At 39.2% G+C, this 24,903-nt stretch overlaps 3 protein-coding genes and 1 long non-coding RNA gene across 8 annotated transcripts in view; 2 read left to right on the forward strand and 2 right to left on the reverse strand.

Moving 5' to 3' along the window:
• The first annotated feature begins 3,562 nt into the window (after positions 1-3,562).
• Positions 3,563-5,803, forward strand: LOC143376961 (uncharacterized). Its single transcript, XM_076827779.1, has 3 exons — positions 3,563-3,589; positions 4,363-4,695; positions 5,377-5,803. The coding sequence occupies exons 1-3, from the start codon at positions 3,578-3,580 to the stop codon at positions 5,572-5,574; spliced, it is 543 nt and encodes a 180-aa protein (XP_076683894.1). The 5' UTR covers positions 3,563-3,577; the 3' UTR covers positions 5,575-5,803.
• Positions 5,804-5,913: 110 nt separating this feature from the next.
• LOC143376954 (MYG1 exonuclease) lies at positions 5,914-8,866 on the reverse strand. The gene is made up of 6 exons (XM_076827772.1): positions 8,525-8,866; positions 7,932-8,027; positions 7,621-7,854; positions 7,332-7,533; positions 6,223-6,395; positions 5,914-6,149 (listed from the first exon to the last, which is right to left on the reverse strand). The coding sequence occupies exons 1-6, from the start codon at positions 8,740-8,742 to the stop codon at positions 5,978-5,980; spliced, it is 1,095 nt and encodes a 364-aa protein (XP_076683887.1). The 5' UTR covers positions 8,743-8,866; the 3' UTR covers positions 5,914-5,977.
• Positions 8,809-9,175, forward strand: LOC143376963 (uncharacterized). The gene is made up of 2 exons (XR_013087207.1): positions 8,809-8,948; positions 9,007-9,175. It is a non-coding gene; the product is annotated as an uncharacterized LOC143376963 (long non-coding RNA).
• A 320-nt stretch (positions 9,176-9,495) lies between these two features.
• LOC143376949 (uncharacterized) overlaps positions 9,496-24,903 on the reverse strand; it is a 111,005-nt gene continuing 95,597 nt past the window's right edge. For 3 of the 5 annotated variants that reach the window (XM_076827754.1, XM_076827755.1, XM_076827752.1), the window contains 5 exons: positions 21,264-21,325; positions 20,715-20,838; positions 18,465-18,633; positions 15,655-16,318; positions 9,496-15,225 (listed from right to left, as the gene is read on the reverse strand). In XM_076827754.1, the coding sequence (XP_076683869.1) occupies positions 11,122-15,225; positions 15,655-16,318; positions 18,465-18,633; positions 20,715-20,838; positions 21,264-21,325 (5,123 nt within the window). In that variant the 3' untranslated portion in view covers positions 9,496-11,121. Of the gene's footprint in view, positions 15,226-15,654; positions 16,319-18,464; positions 18,634-19,371; positions 19,647-20,714; positions 20,839-21,263; positions 21,326-24,903 lie in introns of those variants that run through there. The other 2 variants (XM_076827756.1, XM_076827751.1) reach the window with 2 other exon arrangements.

The following is a 24,903-nucleotide window of genomic DNA, read 5'->3' on the forward strand; positions in this document are numbered from 1 at the left end:
AGATAGCTACACACGTCTTTCTTCTTCTATTTGAACTAATATTTTCTTAATTGAGTGATTAATACTACATCTTGTAAGAAGTAATTTTGACCAAGTGTGTGACCAAAAGTATAATTTTTTTTTTAAATCAATTCTTCCAGAAACGAAAGCCCTATTTAAGGACACTTATGTATACCACATTTTTATTTCATTTCTTGGAAAAAAGTGTTTTTTTTTTATGTGGTCCCAAATACGTTGGGACATCTTCGGACCTCTTGGGACCTTCAGCCCCCAAAATACTGTTAATTGAAACGATATTAAATCTTACCTGGTTTACTTGCGCAATTTAACGTGAACCGATGTGACATAATAAAGTCGTCGAGATTCTGTCGCTGGAAATATCGAGAAAGAAGTTACATGCATGATCGGAAGCGCCCATGCGTAACCACCACCCTTCTTCATTGTGCAAAATGGGAATTGTTTGTCGTCGAATTTCACGCGAACCCCGCAAGTCAGCTGGCTTCTTTCGATCGAGAGGTTTGCCCAGTCGAACCATCTGTCATTTTGGTTGTCACGTTGTCTATGCGACTTTTTCCACGCTTGCGGTCTCACCGAGAAAAACCGAGTAGGTATCCCAAAGACAGCGTCCAGTACAACGGTGTGATTAAGTAATTCCACGTAACCATGGGGAATTTCGTGCAAATAATTTCATATCCCAAACCTTTGCAGAAAAGTAGGCATAGTTACGGATACCTGTGTTTTGTAAAATTTTTGAAAAAAATCAGTGTCTTGATAGGCCCAGAATAGAGTACCTTCTAATAAGAAGATTTATTTAGAATTATAAATAATCTAAAACTGTCATATGTATATTTCACGTATATTTATTATTTATTTATTTATTTATCATATGTATATTTCGAGTATTTTTATAAAATAAATTATTACTTATATACATATATTTCGCAGACAATTATTATTTAATACTGGGAGTAATCTGAAGATATTATTATCTTAGGGTATCGATTTTGGGTAGGTAAACAAATTAAAAAAAATATATATATAAAATTAAATTAAATTAAAAAAATATCGAACTCTATGAAACTACTTTGGAAAAAAGTTAAGATAAATTTTTATTCTTTATTCTTCCATCACATTTGTCCCCTTGAAACGTGCAATTTTCTCCTTGAACGTTAATCTTAATCGTAATCCCTTTCAGAAGCAAATATATTGAGGGCTGATTTCAATAATAATAATAATATTCAAAGCATGAGTAATAAAAAGGAAATTTCATGTATTAACATAGGTATTATTATATTGTTATATTTGTGTCTCTTGCAGAAGAATAAAATACAAATTTAGACGCGTCATGGGAAAATAAAAGGAGTAAATATCGCCAGTTTCGCTTCGCTACAGTTTTTCTTTTCGCTGCGATCGGGGGTAGCCTAAACGATTCGTTTCAGTCATCAATCAGAGGCGATTTTAATTATTCCAAGGGCACTGGACGACCTTCTTTCGGGCGGTAGTGCCAACATTCTTCTCTTTTTACGGTGGTTCATTCACTTTAATCGCGTCCCGTCCCCGCTTTTTTCCTTGGGCCCTCAGCTTCACTCAGAATACACCGAGGTCGCTTTCTCGGAACAATTGAAAAATTGCCTTGCAGTATCAGTGTAATTTCGTGCAATTTGCGTGCCATTAATAATGAATTTTTTACTCTTCCAGCAGCACGTTCGTATCATTGTAATAAATAATGCATAATTGCGTAGATAAATATGCCATTATCGATGTCAAGAGAATAATTCGCCACATTAAAGGTGTTTGTTTGATAAAGAACATATTAAACGCAGAAGGTAAATTACTATCTACTTAATTATTCAGTTTCGCAGGGAAAGCGTTGCATTTCAAGATGCAGATTTCTTTACAAAATTCTTTCCCCAGTAAAATAAGGATATTGCAATAGTAAAAAAAAACATTTTCTGGTTTTCTATTTACTGCATAATTTTTGTTTAATCTAGTTATTTATTAAAGAATTAAATTATTCATTATTCTGTAGCCTCCAGCGAGACTCATGAAAGTTAATCATTTTTTCTTGTTAACTATTAGTAACAAAAATGTATTATTCGCGAATAACAAAGGATAAATGATTTACTTCGACGAAACAGGTGCATTAGTATTTATTACAGATGAACTTTACAATGGAATAACTGTACATCAGTGTATTCAAAACATGTTACAAATAATAAAAAAAAGTGTTGTCCGCTGAAACAAATTTGAACAAATTTACTATATATTATTAATGCAACAAACCAAAATAAAACTCTAAGTTAAAACCTCGTTTATCCAAAGTCCCAATAACGAGAATAAACTGAAGCCGATCAATGGGGGAAATGTAGAAACGTGTATCGATTGCAAAAAAAAGCAGTGTTGCTTTACCTTTTTCTTAACAATTCCTGTCGCTTCTACCTTACATTATAAAATCCCCTTAAAACCTGTTCCCTCTCGCGTTCAAGTCACCGCGCCACAGCAAAGAAACAACTGACACGAGGATTCACCGACAAAACGCAACTATTTGCCTGTACAGGGTGCCTCATTATTAGTGAGCACAAACTCAAAGACGAATTCAGCCCATCAAAACAAGCAACAAATTCGTACAATCACGACTCCAATTCAATCAAATTATTAACCCTTAACAACTGGTATCCTGGGTCGCACATGACCCCAAGCACGCAAAGTTCGCTGCAAAATTTTTGGTTGTCTAAGTTTGTCAACTGAGTTTCTAATTAATTTTATAGTTTAACTTTCTACGTTCCTATTATTTTATACATTACCTAAGAACAAAATATTCATAGAGGATGATCTAGTGTCGACTTTACAAATTTCTGTGTCCTTTTTTATTTGGGGCCTGCCACGACCCCAGTATACCAGTCATGTTTGCCAAAAACAGTATACCAGTTAAGGGTTAACCTACAATTCTTACTAACAAAAGACTTGTTATTCCAAATTTCCTAACAGTACATTTCGGCCATTTTCAAACAAGCTATCCAATCATAAATACACAGGCACACATGATAGCAGAGAAATTAAATCAAATAAGGCCCAGATTTACCCGAGCGATTTCCCCATTTCGGTGTGCAGGAGTAGGAATAATGAAACGACCTGTATAACGCACCTAAATATGCGTGTAAAATCGCTCGGGAGCCCCCGACCTTCCGCAACCAAAGGCCCATCGATCAGTGAAACCTGGGCGGTGGTTTTTGCCCGTCTGGGACCGTTCCCGGGTCAATGGGGATTTTCCGCCGTTCGACAGTGAAAGAGGATCGACTAGGAAGCCGGCGACGCGCACCTGACCTCGGCCAAGCGGAGTCCCTTTGGGGAGGCGAGTGACGCGCGGCAGGGCCCCGAGTAGCGTAATGTCAATGTCAACGCTTCAGGTGTAGCGGTTGCTTCAGGGTGTGGTCCCCTCCTACGGGTCGACGATCTCCCTACCAGATTCACGTATATAAAAGGAGAAGCGTGGCTGTACGGGGTACGACACAGCAGTCCATACCTTAGGGCGAGTACTGGTTAATCAGCCAGCAGCGCTCCCTGGGCATCATTAAGCATGAGATCTCTGGTAAGTAGCCCTCTACGAAGTGCCTGTTGGACCGGCGGGGGTGGGCGAGCTAGTAGGGACGGGATTCGAACTGGAATGAAAAGTATCTAGGTGTCGAGTAGTCTTGGTGGTTGAGAAGCATAAAATTCTGGGTATTAGAAGTCTTTGTAGTTCCGAGTGTCTTGGGATTGTTAAAAGTTTTGGTGAAAAGGTACATACGTGGGGATACAGATGATTTGCGGGGAACGTGGAATCAAGATCTTGATAAAAATGTCGTCCACCTAAAGTAACTCATGATTAACTTATGGCGAATTTGGTATCCCGCACTGACTCTGAGCTGGTGTCAGAAAATGACTCGGATTGGTTGATTCTTATAGAGCTATCTTCGTCTCTGACGGGCTAATAGTAAAGTTCGTTGGTGGCATAATGACAAGTGGCGTTGAAATTATGGAAGCTTAACTATTTTCAGAAAATGAGGTTATAATCGTCGTCTACTAACGACGAATCGAGCCTTCTGTGGCGACACCTCGTCATCGTTGACACACTACCGTCCCACACTTCGGTAAAATTGTTCTCGCGTGGGTTACCCCACAAATTGCATTGTAATTCTGATACATCGTCACCCAGATCAACCAAAGTCACGTTAAGCAGCCCACCCATTTTCCAAAATCCCTCACGAACATTCACACTCAACAGATTCAGCTAACCTGGAATTCGGAATACTCTGATAATGATTTAAAACATTGTTTTCCACTACTTTCTCAGGAGAAGTACGATGTTTTCTCATTTTACAGATCATCGTCGCTGTTCTCTGCGGTTTGGCGACCGCGAAGCCGAAGTACCTGGCGCCAGTGGTGTCTTATGGCTACCTTGGCGTACCCCTTGCTTACGACGGCAGAGTTTTGGACACACCGGAAGTGGCACGGGCGAAGGCAGCGCACCTAGCGACGCAGGCCTACGAAGCAGCCAGAAACACGTTGGGATATGCACACGTGCCCGTTCTGACCCGTGTTTATGCACCTGCAATTACCTACGGCGCCGGCGCACCCATCGGTCCTGATGGCCGCGTCGTCGATACGCCTGAGGTTGCGGAAGCGAAGGCTGCGCATTTTGCTGCTCACGCCCTGGTAATGGCAAAACCGTTTTTACAAGGGGAGGTACCATAAATATGTCCATTTCCCTTTTTATCTTTTAATTGGTTACCTCCGTCTAACTAAGTGGTTAAATATTAATTTATCGAAAGACTAAAATTCGAAGGGGCCAAAATTTTGTTAGGGGTAATGATGATCATCGCAATATAAAATAAAAAGACTGATTATTGTGCTACCTTTGTACAGTCAATATATTGCAGCCATTTGAAAATTAATTCATTGGACAGAGTAGACCTTAAATTATAATCAAGTGGACATGTTTTTGATAAACAGGTGAATATTAAATTTGCCGAGTTCCTTTAATTTATCTTTATTATGATAATAAATTGACTTAACCAACTACTAATTTTATCATTATAACTATATATAAATAATTTTTTTTAAAATAAATTATTAAATTATTTTAATGAAATTAAATTTTAAAATCACACTTACAAAAATTAAAAAGTAATTTTGTTGTATGAAAACTTCACTCCCAATGTGTGAAGAAGTTAACAATTTGGAAAGTAGTAAATTTGAAATTTCATGGTCGAAGAATCTACCCACTTAGAGACAGATCTCACAGTAGCTGGTTTATTTGGTAGTAAATCTGAACTATTCTATGTACATTTGTACGCAAATATAATGCTAATGTTTGAAATGACTTTTATATTGCAGGAGCCAGCAAAGAAACTGGGATTATATCCATATGGTGCTCTAGCGTATAGTTCTTCGCCCTACGCTTATGGATACAGCTATGGCGCCCCCCTTGGTCCAAATGGCAACGTGATAGACACCTCAGAAGTCGCAGAAGCTAAAGCTGCGCACTTAGCCGCACACGCCGCAGAGGCTGCCAAAATTGCTGGAAAACACTAATCACGTTTTCTAATTGCGATGCTTAAGACACTTTTGACCAATGATATAACAGCATGTTATAGAACCATTTCCCACCGTTCACCGTGAAAGAAAAACGATCATATAACGATCATCATATCAGTCAAGAAGGTGATAGCGTGGCGTAAAGGCGGCGGCTGTTTGGAAACGAGGGAAGGAAAATTTTGAGCCATTGTTATGTGGATCTGATGTAAAAACACTGATAATAAATAACTTTCCTTAACACAATTACCAATTCGAGTTCATATATTCCGCCTGTAATCGTATTCCGGGGACTTTGGGGAATTGTGTGGTAAAATATTGTACACGTCATCAGAAACATTTTACGAGTTGAAAAAATTTAATTCAGATTCTAGATACAATTGTCAGCTAATTGGATTTAAAATTATGTAGCTCTTGCGAGTTCGAGCGATTTCCGCGCCATCTCTATAGCGCCTTCTCTGGTCTTGTGTCCACCTATAAATCGCTCTACATGGACGAATTCTGCGCCTTCGATTCCAGAACTGCGTACCAAGTCCGCGTCTCGCAGGCCTGCCCAAGCTTGTGGTAAAAATAACCTAGAAAATGACAGTGTATTCAAAGTTCGAAAGGTCACTCATGCCACACGTAAATTCACAGGACTTCATATACCTGCACACAAAGCTGCTTCTATTTATAGGAACACATCGGACCCTATAGCCGTCGTCCCCAAAAATCACGTACTTCAGTGAAGGTTGTATATTCAACGCTTTTTCTATTGGATAAAGATGCTCAAAGCATGGCGCAGGTTGTGTCAAGACTATAATCTCACCACTTGGGTCGACCTGTAAATATTTATTGCCACATAGTTTCCTTTTTGAACGAAGAATGCTTACATCATACTACCGCACATTAGATTTCTGAAAACAAATGTATTTTCGGGATTTTTTTTTGAAAAACTTGAAAGCTTTTTTAAATAAGCGGTTGTGTATTCGAAAGCATGTATCTTGAAGTTTTTATAGTATTTTTTCTGAAAATGGGAGCGATTCTGTGGCGAAAATCGATACTTTTGCTATGAACAGCCGCCATTTTGTAGTAAATTACTTTTTCCGGATAATGAAGGATCGGGCACTAGATAATCTAATATACTAACTAAATTTCGTCGAATTTTTTATTTCAGATGAACCATGTCGATGCTACAGTGGTCACCACAAGGTGCTTAAAAAAAAAACACTGCCGGGAGGTTTCCCATAATTCCTTTATTTATTTACATATTGCATTGCAAAAAATACTGCAAGAACTTTAAGATATATACTTTCGAATACATAACGATTATTTAAAGAAGCCTCCAAGTTTTTCAAAAAAAAATTCCCAAAATACATGTGTCCTCAGACCTCACAGTAGGCATGACCCCTTAATTATCACTGTGACTTTGTCATATGGAACCATTTCAGCAACCAATTGACATTCCCAACTACACTCTACCACACAATTCGCAAGAGTAAAAGCAAAGTGCACACTTGCAGATGGTAGAACACAGAAGGCAGTGCTCTTGTGCAATGTTGCACCCAAGAACCACCCAAGACACATTTTTATGTAATGACAATGGCTATGTTATCATAATGGTCCCACTCTACTTCAGCACTGCATCATTATATTCAAATCGATGCAAATGTCACCTCAAAGATGCACAGTGATCAGGTGTTTTGGAATTGCTAGCAGCCATATTAAGAATTACATTATCAACCATAAGCAGAGCATAAAATTTTGGTTCTGTTCACCTCAAAGCGTTTTTCAATAGACTCCTGTACGATAGACTTAGCTGGTAACCAAACATTTGCTTTGTAATGTAAATGCTGCATAAATTCTTGACCCGTTAATTCAACAGCTTTGTGAAACTGTTCATCTTCATCTACATCTTTACTGTTCCAGGTAGGATTCAAAAAGTCTACACGAGAGGATAAATCAGTTACAATACGGTACCTAAAAAAGGTTAATGTATCATGAGAACCTAGTATTTTGGTTAATATATTAGATGTTGGATGTACAACATTCGTGTTGTCCACTTACAAAGGTTCTTCCTTATACATGGAGACACCATTATCTATACCATCAATTTCTTTGATAAATGAATCGTAGATTTGTTTAAAGACACTCTCTGCATCACTGTCACTTATTTCAGGTAGTAATTGTTTAATAATTTCATGACCAAAGTGGCAGTAAATCAACCCAGCGCTACTTAGCTTTATTTGGCAATCGTAACCTGGTTTCTTTATAACTGTACTCAACGACTCATTAAAGGTTCTAAGATGCAAATAAATATGATTAAGAGTACGTAGTTGCGTGAACATGGTCATATGCTACGCAAAGGTAAACTATACCTCATGTGATGGTCGTAACGATGCTTTGAGGGATCGTATTCCCCACCAACATCAACTACAATATCGCAGGTGTTCAAAACAGTTTTGTCACGTGACCTATAAGTACATTTAATATTCCATACTGATTTATACTATACATTTTTTCGTTTAAACTACAAATTTTGAAGAATTAGATCGCATAGTTTTGTAGAGCTTAAAAAATCATTTTCATTTAAATTCTCAGAAAATAGGAATTTTCGGGTTACAAAAGTTTCTTTTTAAGTACAGTGTTGCCCCGTTAAGAGAACGATCCCCCGTTTCGTTAAGAGAACATTTCTATCCCCGGTACTTCTGTAGTCGCGGCGGCGAGTGCGCGAGAGGGCGGGCGACAGTGACAAGCCATCAATCCCGGTCGAGATAGCGGTGGCATCGATTTACTAAAAGAAGACGGCGAAGACGAAAGCTGAGCCGAATAGCATATCGTTTCGGCAAGAGGACGCCTTATCCCCCGGGTGGCGTGTTTACAATGGGGCACTATTGTAGCTTTTTAAACCTTGCTCCGAAAATATCTTGTTGACGATACAATAGTGATAGCGATGAAAGTGGTATCTCACCTAACGACAGTAGCATCCTTGTATCGTGGCAATATCTTCAGCAGAAAACAAGCGAGAGCCTCGTCACAGTGAAAGCGACCGTTGTGCGTACCGATTTTCACGTTCCCCGCCATGGTCAGGAAACGTCTGTGGTGAGCGCGCGTGTAGGTTAGGAATGCGGTGGAAGTTAGTAGGTTCGAGAAATTGTGTACAAGCGTTGCTGAAATACTTTTCAGCATATCCCAGTGACAAGCACAGGGATGTTTTAATTTATAGAACTTTAAGTTGTGAAATATACTTTATCTTCAATATGTTCTCACATTCAAAAATGGAACATGTGGTGCAAGGTGGAGTATGGGAAACTTCTCTAGTAGAGTGCGCCATCTGGTGAGCGCAATGACGACTAGCCGAAGCATTAATGCCGCGTGTATTCAAGCGGACCACTGTACGTATAATTGCAGTAATAAGAAGAGGACTATTAGGACACTATATTTTCTGTACAGGAATAGCAAGATACATATATATTTTTAAGTGGAATATATACTACCTCACAATTCAAACTCAAATAACTATTGAACTCATGTCAGTTAAAGATTCTCCGATTTCCCTGGGTGAGGATACCTTAATATATAAAGCAGAAAGTGTTTGTGTTTGTCTGTCGCCTAAAAACTTTCGAACGATAAATTCTAGGGTCACGAAATGTGCCCCAGCTCATGATGCCTAGCTAATCCAGATGAATGTGTCTATTTTCACCAAAAAAAGAAAGAAATAAAATTTTTTTTTTGTAAAATCAAAATCTAAATTTTGGGCGAAGCCGAGTAGTAAAGCTAGTTTACTAAAACTCTTATCTCATCATTTTTTTTTACCTCTCCATTTCCAACGAGCTTCTCACTTTCTCCTTTCGAATACTTAAAGAAAGCATTACGCTTCTAATAATTACTAAATCAATATATCAGAGATCCACACTGTCGCAAAAAATGAAACCACAGAAATTGCACGTACAGAATTATTATTAACACAGTACAGATCCTTACAATATACGATGGTCGACGTACTCTCCGCACATCGGAAGTAACATGCGTGTAACAACATTACAGAAAGGATATACATAGATATTTACAGGAATGACCGAAGTACACGCAAGCCATAGAGACACTTATCACTTTACCTATCTAAAAATCGCTAAATGGACCGAAATAAGTTCTGATGTAAAAATATATATGCATATACATATCTCTATACACATTACACCGTTATTGATAGGAATTTCGACTTATGGGATCACTTTTCCACTAACTATCAAGGACGCATGAATTACAGAAAATAGGAGGAATAAAAACCAGGGACCACACCGATCGGTTTCATGGCCACGAATTCGTGTAAATCGCTCCATCGACGTGGAAATTGGGGAACAGTTATCGTTATTACAACGATCGAGTATTTTCCGACATTCTGTATTATATTTTACTGTACACTCCCCGTAATCTACATACACATGCGAAATAAATGTACATCAGCGCGGTTGCATCAAGCCGAAGAATCCGCTCGCCGAATCGAGTTCCGCGTTCGTACGCCTGGTACGTTGAGCAATACGAGACTTATTGCTGGATCAACTGGGTTTACGGTTTCAGCGGTCATCTCCCCTGGACATTCGCTATTTAACGTTACGCATAAATACGAAGCAAGGTCTCTTCGGATGACGAATCCAAAGGTCGACACTTCAAGTTTAGGTTAAGTGAAAGCCATCGCCGACTGCCACGTAGGAACCGACATAATTCACTTTTTATACTAAGGTTCAACAGAAATCAGCTGCCTAGCGGTGTTATCCCACAACAGAGCTGGGATCGAAGTCGATAGAGCGAGGATATTCGCTGCACATCAATTGAGAATTCAACCAAGCATTGGCGCGTTGACTGCCGACAGCGCTGAATGGAATGATGCGATATATTGACAATTATAGTCGAGGCAATATTACATAACCACGGAACACGGAGTGCAATCGAGGAAGGCTCGTCCACCATTTGGCTACTTCAACGCCATCTCTTGTCTCTTCGCTTAAATAAATTATAGCCTAAAAGTGGAGCTTGTTTTGAATACAGTACCCACTCCTCTCGCTTTTCGACAGAAATATGTTTCTTGTATAATTATCAGTATTAGCATCTAACTCTTATCAGTTGTAGCAAGGTGTTCGCAAATAATGAACTACTACACCGCCCTAGTACGGGTCACCCCAAACGCAATCTTTCATAGCTGACTCCAAAGTTACAAAACTCCGTAGTCAACTTAAAAAATTACTCAGCACTGTCTCTCGGCAAAGAGAACGAAAATATCCCTAGCTCTCCGACAACTCACTGACGCAGTGAATTCTCGTGAATTCTACCTGGTTGGATTGGGGGCCTGCACCTCTTCGTGGTCCGCGCTCGAGCAACTCCGTCGCGTTAACTTTAATAAGTGTGAATCCATCATGTACAAGGTTTATGGCAATGCTCAGGAAAAGAAGGGCCCTCTTCCAAGGATCTTACCTATTAACAATATATAAATATACACTAGGGAGTCCATGGATTCACGAATTACCAAAATCAACGTCGCCAGACACGAAGGACATAGGGAGAAGGGGGTTACCACTGCCTGGTAGGACACTTCTTGCTACGAACGTCGTGTCGGCAGCTCTGGCTCTCCTCATCGAAGGTCGTGCCCTCTTCGCAGACGAACCGGAAGTCGAGTACCTGCCTCGATGTGAACCCAGGGGAGCAATAGTGAAAGAGCCTGCAATCCCTAGTGTCACCGTAGAAACGATACATCTCCTTTTCCAGGCAATTGAAGCCATCCTGTCTCCTCAGAGCCACTGTTTTACGATTATTCCACCTGGTAGTAGTTGACTCCACTTCCTCAGATTCCGGGGAAGTGCTCTGAGAGGTCGTCGACGGCTCCGTGACTATGGGAATCTCGGTCGTCGATGGCTTAGTGACTATGGGAATCTCGGTCGTCGACGGCTTAGTAACTGCGGGAATCTCGGTCGTCGACGGCTTAGTAACTGCGGGAATCTCGGTCGTCTCTTGGTAAGCTGCTTCCGTAGACGATGTAGTAGAGGGTTCCTCTTCTACCACTGACTTCGCGGTAGTAGTTTCGCCATGATCTGCTTCACTAGACGCCGAAGCAACCGACTGAGCCGTCGTGCTGACGATTTCCACGTCTATCAGCGTGTAACTCTTTGGAGTCGGCGAAGTTTCTGGCTCCGCGCTGGTTGACTCAACCTCCTTCAAAGTCTTCTCTATTGTCGAAGCTAGGGTTGATAGTCTGGATATGGGATAAGGTGTGAAGTTCTCGCTCTGCTGGTTCAACCCCGCATCCTCATTCTTTAAATTGGTTGGGGACTTCTGTTCACTCGGACTGGGATCCTGATCGTCATTCTTCTTCTCCAGGGTCTCGTCTTTCTGCATAGGCTCGTCCTTAGGACTTTTCTCCTGGTCTTTATCTACCTTGCCTTCCAACACGTTTTCCTCGCTTCTGCTAACTTCTGTCGTGCTCACTGACGCTTCCATCGTTGTCAATGGCAGCTCTGTGTTCTCCGTTGAATCTTCTTCCCTGATCGTGGTGGTCGCCACTGTAGTGGCAGTCTTACGCGCCAATAATGGGAACCTCCTGATTACTGGCTTCGGCGCCAGATCGTTGTAGGACTTGGGTGGCCTCGCTGGCTTAGGATTCAGCAGACTGTGTCGAGGTTTTATCACAACGGGATTTGGAGTGGTCGTTGGAGGTATGTAGTTGTAACTCTTCCTTGCCGAGATCGGTTTGAACAGCTTCGGAACTGTGGGACGCGCAGTTGTCGTCGTTGTAGTTGTCGTGGTCGTTGTTGACGTAGTGGTTTCATGCAAATCCATTTCTTCAACGCTATGATCCTTGGATTTGTCGACTTCCATCTGTATTTCCTCATCTTGACTCTTCTGAGGTTCGGTTGTGGTTTCTAATTCATCTTCTGATTCATCTTCACCACTTTCTTCGCTCTTGCTGCCTTCCTTGTTTACTTTATCGTTGCTGAGATTGTTGGTGTCCGTAGGTTCGCGTTCCTTGTAATTATCAGGCTCGTAATTATCATCGACGTAATCGTGAGCGATGTTCTCTACAGACTCTGGTGGTTTCTTGTTTTCTGGTACGTCCTCTTTCTTGTCTTTAGGCAGTTCATCAGTGAACTTGAGGACTCCCTCTGTGCTGTCTTCGTGATCGTTCAGATCCGACTCTTCATCGCTTTCTTCAACAGTCGCGTCTCTAGAACTTAGAACTTCCTCAGAATCCCCGTGTTCGGAGGAAATCGTCGAATCGTCACGGCTTTCAAAATCATAATCATCCTCTGTATTAATTTCATGAGTATTTTCGTAGAACGCCTCTGTAGAATCATGGTACTCCGAGGATACTTCCTGCGAGTTAACCTCATCACTCTTAATAGTAGAGTCTTCCTGGGACTCCCTTTCTTCTTCTTCGTCTTCGCCAGAGAAATGTCTGCTCTTGTCTTGCCTATGAGTAGCGACCTCTCGGGATGAATCCTCGAACTTCATGCTCTTCCCTCGATGAGAACTCTTGCTGAACTCTTGTGAGAACTCTTCAGAGTCTTCCTTGATCTCTTCTTTGCTTATGACCGTGGTGGATTCATCTTCCACAGATTCATTCTCGACAGACGACTCTTCCTTGTAATAACTCTTTTTATCAGAAATATTTTCCTTTGCTTCTTCAACAGAATCTGCTTCTTCGATTGTTTTCCCATCCTTCTTAACTCCTTCATCATCCAATGTAGGAACTGTTGACTCGTCTTGAATTTCTGGGTGCACATCTACCTTGTCTTCATCTTTCTTCACGTTCTTCGACTCCTTTTCCGAAGTCTCATACTCGTTAACCTCACTTTTCTTGTTTTCTTTCCCCGTATTCTGGTCTTTACCAACCTGAAGGTTCTTCGCGTAACTGTTTCGATGGCCCACAGCTCTGGTGTCAATCTCTTTAGAGGTTTGCGATTCTAGCTCATCGAAAATGTGTTTGTCAATCTGTTCAGCTTCAGTTGGCGCAGCTGTAGTCACAGTTTTTGGATCGACAACCTTGGTATCAGGTAGTTTAGCTGGTTCATCCTTTTGGAGCTTGCTTTCATCAATCTTCGTTTCCTTTCTTCTCGAAGATCTTATTCTAGAACTCTTCCTTTTGGGGTTTGGCTTGAGTTCCGTTCGTTCTTTGGGTTTCTCTGTCTTACTTTCCTCTTCTATCACCTTTTCTTCCTTATTTTCAATCTTCTTGGGCTGCTCCGTCACTGTAGCTTTAACAATCTGCTCCCTTGAGCTCTTCGATTCTTGTTTGTCTGTAGAATCATCATCCTTCACTAATATGGGTTCAGTGGTTTGCTCAGTAGTATAAAGTATTGGAATGTCTGTAGCTGTTGATGCCTCTTCAGTTGCACTTTCAGGATGCTCTTGGTCCGAAGCCTTCAATTTAAGGTACTCATTGGGATCGAGTATAACCACATCAAGAACACGTTCAGTTCCTGGGTGTTTTTCATCCTCAGTTGCATTTTTCTCTAACTTTGTCATGTTTTTCTCACCTGCGGCTTCTGTAACACCAAAAGAGATCTCTGGAGTCTCTGTCTTCTTGTTTTCTGCAGTTTCTGCTGATGAATTCTTTGAGTCCAACCCACTCCACTTATTGTCGGTGAGATCAATGTATTCTTCAGCATCTGATGCTTTAGTATCCAACTTCACAGAAGGTTCAGTGTCTTCCGAGTACTCCTCAGCATCAATTTCAGTCTCCTTAGGATCAGCTTCTTCCTCATCCTCATACTCCCTAGCCTCGAAATTCTTCGAGGCCTTAGTGTCTAAGTCTTCAAGCGACACTTTACCAACTTTTTTCGCCTTTCGATCAGAAGTTTCCTTCTGCAAGCTGCTCCCGTCGAAGAAAGTGTGAAGCATTTCATCTGTGAAGTCTCCACCAAAGAGAATGTCCCTAAACTTAATCAAGCTCTCTTTGATGGACTGAAAGTCGTTTTTATCATTATCGACAGCAATCTTCTCTCTGTTTCTCTCTTTTCCATTGACGTCCACCGCCCGAACGTCCTGCCTCCTATGAGGATCACCACTATACACAAACGAAACCATGGAATTCTTCGTTTGGCTAGTAGACCTCTTATGTCTGGAATGTGTTCGGCTAGTGTTGATACGTTTCGTGACTCGTCGAGCGTTACGAATCTTTGGAACGTCTCTGTAGAAAGGATCAAAGGACTCGTCCCCTTCTTTGTAGTCGTCGTAGCTGGCAGGAATTGTTGGAAGAGGCAGAGTGACTAATTGTGTGGTGTTCAGAGGTCTGCCTGACTCGTCACTGACACTGGCTTTAGCTGTGACGATCACTCTGGACTGCGATGGCAATAGACGTGACGGACTCTGCACGATCCTCTGAAGGTCAGGTGGTGGCAGGTTGATGGTGATTTGATGAGGCTTCAGCTGAGGAATCGGCACACCTGGCAGCACGTGAATGTGCTGAGTGACCTGCTCGCTGATGGACTGCGAGGACGGGGTTGGCTTCGATATACTTCTCAGGGTTGGGTAGAAGGATCTGATGGTCGTTTCATCGGTGGCTGGTGTGGGAAGGAAGTTTCCAGAGATTCTCTGCGAGCTGCTTTGACTGATCTTCGTTTGCACTGATCGCGATGGCTCCGATGGAGTTGGCACCGGGGAGATCGTCAATTTCGAGACCTGGGAACCATGCGCATTTAAGAGGTCAGTGGCAGTAAAGAAATGTTTAATATTAAGCGGTGGAATGAAGCACGAAAGCTTCTAAGAGGTTTCAATGCTCAGGGGTCTAGGGTTTTTGGTCCAGGGATATAGGGATACAGGGACGCAGGGATTTAAGAGCCTGACCATCTAGAAATCTACAAGTGTAAGAGTCTATTTAGGAGTGTAGAGGTCTAAAATTCTAGAAATCTGGGGGTATAGAATTCTTGGAGTGCAGGAGTCTAGGAATATAGGGGTTTAAAATTCCAGAAGTCTAGAATTCTAGAATCGTAGTAATCTAGCAGTGTAAAATTTTGGAATTCTAGAGCTCTAGAAACCTACAAACCTAAACGCCTTGAAGCTTAGAAACCTTATTGCCCACAAAGGAATAACCAAAGTCAACGAAATTACCTTTCCTTTGTTGGTCGACTGAACAGCTTCCAACGGCCTTATGTTCTGTTCCCCGTTCTCCCGGTACTCCGAAGTTTCCCTGGGATTGTTACTGTGTATCGCAAACTGTTCCGTGGTGCTGGCGATCCCGTGGTTATGAAAGATGGGGTTTATCAAAGCTGGGCTATTGACGTTGCTGTTCAACAGGGTCTGGATCGTGGACGAAGTCGCGTGGAACAGGGGCGACACTGTTGAAGGCTCGTTGTGAATGATTTGCGGGGTTGCAGTGGAACTGAACCTGATCTGATGAACCTGAGGCGGCTGGACAGTGGTAGAACTGACACCCTGGTTGCTGAACAGCTGGTACGAGGTGGCTTGCTGATTGTTATTCCTCTCGCCATTGTGGAAAATGTACTGGTGATGGTATCCACCGTTCTTGTCGTCATACAGGGACTTGGACTGGCTGGTGTGGACCTGGGGAAACGGTGGCTGAGGCTGGTAGTGTTGGGGATAGCCGGTTGGATGAGAGAAGGAACTGGACGCTGGTGTCGTGGATGGTTTATTTGGCTTCGACGTGGTGGTGGTCGTTGTGGTTGTGGTGGTGGGTCGTGCTGACGTGGTGCGTTGTTGATGATCGTCCAGAGAGTCTGATGGGTCGACGTCGCCATCGCTGCTCTCGTGCAGGCTGCAAGAAGATTACTGGATGAAGGGTTTACTTTTTTAGGTGTGATGGTGGCTGCATTATAAGAAACATTCTGAGATATATGGGAATGGCAAAAATAGTTAGGAATAAGTTAGCTTATCACACAAAGTTACTGCTTTGGGAACATTTGGGGTCAGAATTTGGTGATCTATCTTTCCAAATCTTCTGTACCACTATTTACTCCCAGTTTGAATTTATCTAAAATATGAATTTTCGTCTCATGATTCCCTCATGCACAAATGTTTTCGTGAACTAAGTAGATTCTTTTGAATGAACTTTGGGTTGTAGACAGTTTAACCTAGGAAACCTCTGGGTATCATAATTGTAATAAAAAATCAGGCCTTCAATTTAAACCCACTAGAATCACTTGGAGTTCTGAGCTTATGAAGTATCTTTAGACCAAGGATCTAAATTACAACATAATCAATTTCTTTAGTTATAGCACAGCTTCGTTTAGATTAGCAGAAAATATGACGAATTAAAACCCACTGGGTAACTTAGGATTCAATATACATAAACCTAAGTCCAATGCAATAAAATAATCTTTATGATCACCAAACTAAGCACTGCACTCCGTTAAATACCAGTCCAATAAGGGTTCGCGAGTGATCACCCAACGCCTAACTCGAACAGACGTGATTTAAGGTGGTTGGGCGGAAACAACTTAACAAGAGAGAAGCAGGGAGCAATCGATCAAAAATCCCCGTCACATGCAATCACTACGTCGTCCACGCCTCTCGATTCTCCATCACGCGAACAGGTAGATACGAAAGCAGAACTGGTAGGTACGCGACCCGCTGCATGTTTGGGCCTTACAAAACCAGGGGTGAACGTCCAGGCACTGGCAGATAAACATTGTACGAGACAGGTGGGCTAATGTACGAGTCGCGACGATGGTTTCACCTGTGAAGAAATTCCTGTTCGCGATAGCTTGGGCAACGAGATCGATGTCGGAAAATGTTATGAGTAGCGGATGTGGACCCGTTTCTGTAGAGCAAAGTTCAGAAATGTAGGTACATGTATTTTCAGGATATTAAGAGCATTTGAATTGATCATACTGAACTGTGTATTTTTATGTGAAGAAGTAGCGGACCATTCTATAATGGCAGTGGTTCCGAATAGCAGAGTGTTAGAATAAGAGAACTTTCGAATAGCAGAGGCTTCCGAATACCTAATAGAAAACTTGAATAGTCGAGCTTTCGAATGATGGAGCACTCGAGTATCAGAGCTTTCGAATGATGAGGCACTCGAATGGCAGAGCTTTCGAATAATGGGGTATTCCAATGGCAGAGCTTTCGAATAATCGGGTTTTCGAATGGCAGAGCTTTCGAAAAATGGAGCACTCTAATAACAGAACTTTCGAATCTTAAGGTATTCGAATAGCAGAGCTTTCGAATCTTAAGGTATTCGAATAGCAGAGCTTTCAAATCTTAAGGTATTCGAATAGCAGAGCTTTCGAATCTTAAGGTATTCGAATAGCAGAGCTTTCGAATCTTAAGGTATTCGAATAGCAGAGCTTTCGAATCTTAAGGTATTCGAATAGCAGAGCTTTCGAATCTTAAGGTATTCGAATAGCAGAGCTTTCGAATCTTAAGGTATTCGAATAGCAGAGCTTTCGAATCTTAAGGTATTGGGATAATGGCGCACTCGAATATCAGAGCTTTCGAATAATGGAGCACTCGAATATTGGAGCTTTCGAATAATGGAGCACTCGAATAGCAGAGCTTTCGAATCTTAAGGTATTCGAATAGCAGAGCTTTCGAATCTTAAGGTATTCGAATAGCAGAGCTTTCGAATCTTAAGGTATTGGGATAATGGCGCACTCGAATATCAGAGCTTTCGATTAATGGAGCACTCGAATATTGGAGCTTTCGAATAATGGAGCACTCTAATAGCAGAGCTTTCGAATCTTAAGGTATTCGAATATCAGAGTTTTCGAATAATGGAGCCCCCAAATAACAGAGCTTTCGAATGATAAGTTATTGTAGTATTAGAGCTTTCGAATAATGGAGTATTCGAATGGCAGAGCTTTCAAGTAATAGAGCACTCGAGTGGCAGAGCGTTTGGATAGCAGAATATTGAAGTAATGGAGTCTCGAATGATAAAGGTTCTACCATAATTCATTTACCTGAGTGTCACCGCGTTGTTGCCATAAAGCTCCAAGTTCAAGTTGTAGAATCGCTCGCTCTTGCTGCAATCGACCTCGTCCACCCTCTCGCAGACCCTGGTTTCCTGATCGAAGACGGTTCCATTCAGACAGAGGAACTTTATGTCCATAATCTCGTCTGAAACCAAGTCTCATGGTAAAGGACAGGGTCATTATTCGGGGATGCTCTTCTGGGTCATCATTCTCGAAACGCTTAAAGAATTTTTGCTACTTCCAGCTAAGATCCCTAATTACTGTTTGTTTAACAACAATTTGATAATAAATTCTGCCACCATTCTCGATAGGCAAACGTTACGATTGAAACATAAATTAAGGTTTATTATTTCTGCTACAAAAAATTGTAGAATACAGAGATTCTGAATGCATCTGAAATCACTCCCAGTTTACAGTGAAGGCTGACTACAATATAATTTTATAACACAAATATTTCTAACAAATTAAGCACAATGCTTTTTCTCGTAAGAAAATATATTAAATAAATTTTCATCTTGTCATTTTATTTATAAAGTAACTGTGGACCACAATTACAGGGGAAACATTAATTTCACCGTAATTTTTCAATTTTATTTTTAGTACTTCCTGTTGAGAAATGAAAAATTAATAATAAAAAATAATCTTTATAAATTCAGTCCAAACTATATGATACTTTCCATAATTGTAATTTCGAGCTACTTCACTGTTTCAGAAATCGAATAAAAAATCCTGAAATAAATTTAAAATACTTTTCTGGGGATTTTATTATTTCTGTAACATGTGAATACTAGAAGACAGTATTAAAGACACAATTAAAGTTAAAAAAAAACAAAGTGATTAATGTTTAGAAATAATGATAGGATTAGTGTTTTGTTGGGTCTACAAATTGTATTACTTCCACTCTCATCGTAATAAAACCCCAACAAACCCCAGACAAAGGTTTCGATAATCAAATCGATCAGTGTGTCGTGACGAGTCGAAGCCAGACACTCTCGACTTAGGTCAGTAAACGTTCCTCGACGACCGTGACATTCTCTGCTGAGTGATCTCTCTGATCGATTACAAAACTTCGATCGGCGCTCGCCAGGCCCTCGGGCGGGCCTTTCGATCATTCGATCGGTCGATTTGTCGAGCCACGACGCCCGTTCCATCTATCCTCGAGCTTAATTATCGATTCTAATTGTCACGACACCCGGATAACTTGTCTCGCACGAATCGATCGAGATTCGATCTTTTATCGTGACAATCGAACATTTATAATACATGATTATTTTTTATGAGATGTTGATTTAAATTGAAGGAATTAAATGATTTAATTTAAATCATACTGTAAGTTGGCCTGATTATAACTATAATTAAAACTTTAATTAATTATTTTTTGCGGAGGATAAGAGTTTCTAATTTCGACTCGTCGTGCTGCGATTTGCAAGAAAAGTTGAAATAATTTTTTATTCTTCTTGAAATTATGAAGAAGATAGTATGAAATTATTAGGTCGATATTTATTTGTTTTTTTCTTTCTCTTTTTGTTGTCTCTACTGTATAGTCCTTTTCTAATCTATTTGTATTCCTAAATGGTTTCTCTTCGTACCTATATGCGCAAAATAAATAAATAAAAATAATTTCGTTTAATCCTCTAAAAGAAAATTGAATACGTGGAACAGAGTTTATTCATCCGAGCTTCCCTTTCCGAGGAAACTGAGAGCGCACGCGACTGAAGCACGATTCCAGATGCTGCACGTATGTAGTTTCGATTTATTTGAAAACAGACTCGTATAAAAAAAAATGGATTGTACATTTCCCACTTACTTTGGTATGAAAAATTATAGAATAATACAAAGTTAGAAAATTCACTTGCTCATATTTCTTAAAAAAATAAGGTGTACTTTAACTGTTGTTTACAAATGCGTACGAGAGCTGGTTCAAACTTTCAAAGTTTTATGAAATGTTTTAGTTTTGTAAATATCTATAAACCTGCTTAAACATGTGTTATTTGATACTTGAATAAACGTGTGAATACTTTTCAGTCTTCATTATTGTAAAATGTGGTATTGTAATATATCGTCGAAGTTTTTATTGAAAATATAAAAAAGTAAAAGTAAATTGAAAGACTATTCTTCCTAATATTATATAAAATACGGACGAAAATTACACGGCTGGTTCGAATTAAATCTACCAAGCCCAGAAATTGTGGTTTCATTAGCATATCCCAGCTGGCAGTAACCATAATATTGTGTTACCTTTTTGACCGATGGTGCAAACGTGGAACATCTGACATCCAGTCTGAACATCCGCGTAATATCCACCAATCACCTTCCCCTGACACGAAAAATTCGTCTCGGGCAGGTTGTCGAAGTCCAAATACTTGCAGAACATTAAAGAAAAATATAATCAACATACTGCACTCTCTAAAAATTCTATAGAATAATATAATGCTGTTTATAATAATTTATATATCTATAGCATCATAAAACCCAAAATTAGGTACAGTATTTTTTGAATTCTTATTATGCTTACCATATATTCAAATATTTTTTAGCAGGTATATCTGAATATTTTAACCCCCAAAATTTTGTATAGTATTTTTTTTTAATTCTTATTATGGTTTCAATAAATCCCAATAATTTTTAGTAGGTATTTTTTTTTACACATTACAAAGTTACTCAACTACTCCCTCATATTTTTCAATATATTTCTCGCCACCTTAAAGTATCTTTCAGCATATTTAAAATATATGAAATACCTACTCTGAATTAGTGGGAATTTTTTAAAAATATACTGATACTCACGCCAGGTTCCCCCGCGCTGCATAACAAGGAGCCATGCTGGAGGTTGAGGATTGACACGATAACTGGAACAAACGGAACGCAACAAAGTTAGTAATCACAGGGAAGTACAGAATATCCCGGCGCGTATACCGCGCGAGATACATCCACTGATACTTTCACGTGCGCGTGAAAAAATGTAATTTCCCTGTCAGGAAGACTGGCAGAAAGCGTTGCCGGTTCGGGCGCTAGGATAATTTACTGGTCTAATTTATGCGTTTGCGCAACGTTTGCGCACGGAGAACCTTGTTACACCAGTTATAATTACCAGCAACTATCGACACGCATCGAGATTGCTATACCGGAATATTTCTAAATTTCAATCTGAATCCTGCGCTACTTCAGCTGGGTTCGTTTCTAGGGAGTTTTATTGCTGATACATTTGGACAGTCTATCTACTTTAATTGCACTCGGGCACGCCAGGAATTGAATTTACAATAAAAAATAAGGGAAAAGTTTCATATGAACCTGCACTGCATTGGCTGTGGTTTGTCGAGTAATGGTAACTCCCAGGAAGTTGTGGGACCACCATATTTAAAATGCATATTATACTTGCCATTTGTGTGGAAATATGTTCAGTCGGTTTGTTATTTTATTAAGAAGAATGGACTATAAAGGTAAAGTTACTTTGCTTCGTTATTTTAACAGAAAAGAAATTCTGGTGTTTGCGAATTGTTAGGTTAGGTCAGCCAATGACCCAGCACGCCTTGCGACGAAATTACTATCTTGAAGTTGCGATAACTCGAATAAATGATGCCTGAACAGTTTATGTGTGTATAACATTTTTTTTTATTTTTAACAAATTCCATGATTCCGCTTGAGGAGAGAACCTGGTCTAGAGGGTTGAAATTTTACATTTTTTTCTCTTTAATCGAAAATAATACACTTAGAGAATGTGTTCCTAAACTTTCAGACTGAAATTCGAAGAATTTCGGAAGTTCCAGGGGAATAGTTACCTACGCTTTTTTTTTCAAAACAGCATTTTTCAAGTTGCCAGGAAAGCTAGTAAAAGAGCTATTTGACCGATCGAATTTCTCTGGGTTTTTTAGTTAAATAATGGCCAACTATCATTGTTGAACTAAAAACATTTATGAAAAAATTTAAATTAAATTTTTTTTTTAAAAATAAAAATTTTCTCTGCCTTTTCCTTCAAAGTCCCACAATTTTGTCAATTCTAGACTTTTTTCTTATTTTTTATTTCATCGACAATTTAAGTTCGTGAGAATGAAGAAGAACTTCGGTTTCTTCAGTTCGGGCAAGAATTAAAGCCTCGATTTTTCAATTATTTTTTTTCAATTATATAAGTATATATTAATGAACCCCAAAAATTTTTGAGAGTTCGACTTTATTTTTCTGTGTTAAGAAAAATCGCTAAAATCACCTTTTTCGATTTTTTTTCAACGTTCTAAACCAGATCCTCCCCTTGTTTACTGTTTCTTTAAACCTATTGTTTTAATTGAATTATTTTAAAGCAATGACAATAATGTTGATAGCCAATCATTTTCTAACTTGGTGAAGCATTGACTAAAAAACTGAAAATTTCGCCATCTACTTAACGTTCTTAATGCTTATTTAGCATACTTTCCGGGCACTCTGTATATCTTAGAACGTCCCACCAGGATGTAGGATGAAAAACAGATTTCAAAATCGGCCTGTCGCGTTATTTTTAACGGAGCCGGAGCAACCTGTTACCGGATACGCCGAGAGCATTGATTTCAATCGACCGTCAGTGAAATGATTATTAATAAAATAGAATGTCGCAGTTGTCTCTGTGACACGCGGTGCAGAATCGATCGCTGATCAAGTGGCCAGTTATAGGCCGAGGTCATCAGGTGTACATACGAGCCATCCAATCAGTCTTATTGCCGGATCCTGTCGATCTTGCGAATCTAATATTCGAGATCGAGGCCTTTTACAGAGATTTCCACAATTACCAGCCTAATGTCGATCGATCACAGTTCGTTAAGGCCTCTTCACGCGAATCAATTCTATGGCTCGCGAGTATAGTATTTCAGACGAATTCGTATATTTTCTATTCCTTTCTATGTTCGTTAAACGGGGGCTATTTCTGCGCGCGTGATTACTTATAACTGAAGATGACAAATTCCCAAATTCAGTATTGCATTAATGGATTAATAAGTGTTATTTTTAATTTCATTCTCATGTATATGTAACAGAAATTATTCTAATGCAAATAATAACAGAATCGACTGTGCGAAATGAGCGTTAATTAACAAATTATTATAAATAAATATAATATTGTTAATAATAATAATAATAATAATAATAATAATAATAATAATGTTATTAATAATAATTTTAAAATAATAAGATGAAGAAGAATAATAATATTAATAATAGTAAGAATAATAATAATTATAAATTAATAATAATAATAATAATAATAATAATAATAATAATAATAATAATAATAATAATGTTAATAATAATAATTTTAAAATAATAAGATGGAGAAGAATAATAATATTAATAATAGTAAGAATAATAATAATTAAAAATTAATAATAATAATAAGAATAATAATTATAAATTAATAATAATAAGAATAATATTAATTATAAATAATAATAAAGTTTATACGACTTATCTAGAGAAATATGACGCCCATGTGAGATCCGGAGGTAGTCGTCAAGGGGTTCAAGGATTATCGATTTAGGGAAACGGAACTGCTATTCAAAACTTCTATAGTCGAGAGGTTGTTTAAATTTTTTATTCGAGTCTGTTGTCGCCGAATGGGTACACTGATAGAGTGATTTATGAAATTTCGGTTTATGCGATGGAATCCAGCCATCATGGACCGCGCTTTCCATTTCTTCCTCCTTTCCCTTTTCTAGTCTCCTCCGCAACCCGTTCGACACCCACCTTTAGCGGCGATTTTTAATAATCCGTCACTACGACTGAAGTGTGCCAGCGGATCAGACTCTTCGTGAGCTCCTTCGTCGTTATTTTTATACAAAATAGACAACTAACATAGACAATTATTGTATAATCAACATAAATTTGCATATCTAAACAATCTTTTTAAATTACGTAGCCTTTGTTAGGTTGAAATATATTGCAAAATAGTGTAATGAGTGTGGATGCAGAATGAATAATCGTATTGTTATAAACAATGTAAGCAACTGTAACAACATTGTTTATAGTACCTTATATTGTACTTGTAGCAATGAATTATTAATTTATTATTAAACATTCCTTAATATCGTTCCCAACGTACATTATCTAAAAAATTATTATGTAATAACATCATTATGTCAGCCGTTTATTTTTAAAGTGACCTAAGTCCATTTATATTTAAACATTTCTTGTATATAAATTTTTAATACGAACTTCAAGTTGCACACGTTACTACAGTCAACAAAAGACAATTGACAAATGGACTTAGGCCACTTTCAAAATAAACGGCTCATGTTTGTAATAAATGCGGTGATAGTCAAAAGAAAGTCTAAAGCGATATTTTTATATCACTGGTTTATTCTGGAAAATCCCCTAATTCTAAGTGATATACCTATTTATGAATACAATTCTCTTTTTTTCAAATATTGGTGTTTTTATTTTTAGTGGTCCCTACTCCCTATGAGCA

Source organism: Andrena cerasifolii, chromosome 15, assembly GCF_050908995.1.
Source record: "Andrena cerasifolii isolate SP2316 chromosome 15, iyAndCera1_principal, whole genome shotgun sequence".
NCBI lineage: Eukaryota > Metazoa > Arthropoda > Insecta > Hymenoptera > Andrenidae > Andrena > Andrena cerasifolii.

Bases quoted from the DNA above. Each gene is read 5' to 3' on its own strand.
- LOC143376961 (XM_076827779.1), top strand. The intron at 4,696-5,376 runs GTAATGGCAAAA...TTTATATTGCAG, and splicing joins ATTTTGCTGCTCACGCCCTG to GAGCCAGCAAAGAAACTGGG.
- LOC143376954 (XM_076827772.1), bottom strand. From the start codon at position 8,742: ATGCTGAAAAGTATTTCAGCAACGCTTGTACACAATTTCTCGAACCTA. The intron at 7,534-7,620 runs GTAAGTGGACAA...AACCTTTTTTAG, and splicing joins ATGTATAAGGAAGAACCTTT to GTACCGTATTGTAACTGATT. The intron at 6,396-7,331 runs GTGAACAGAACC...AAATATTTACAG, and splicing joins CTATTGAAAAACGCTTTGAG to GTCGACCCAAGTGGTGAGAT.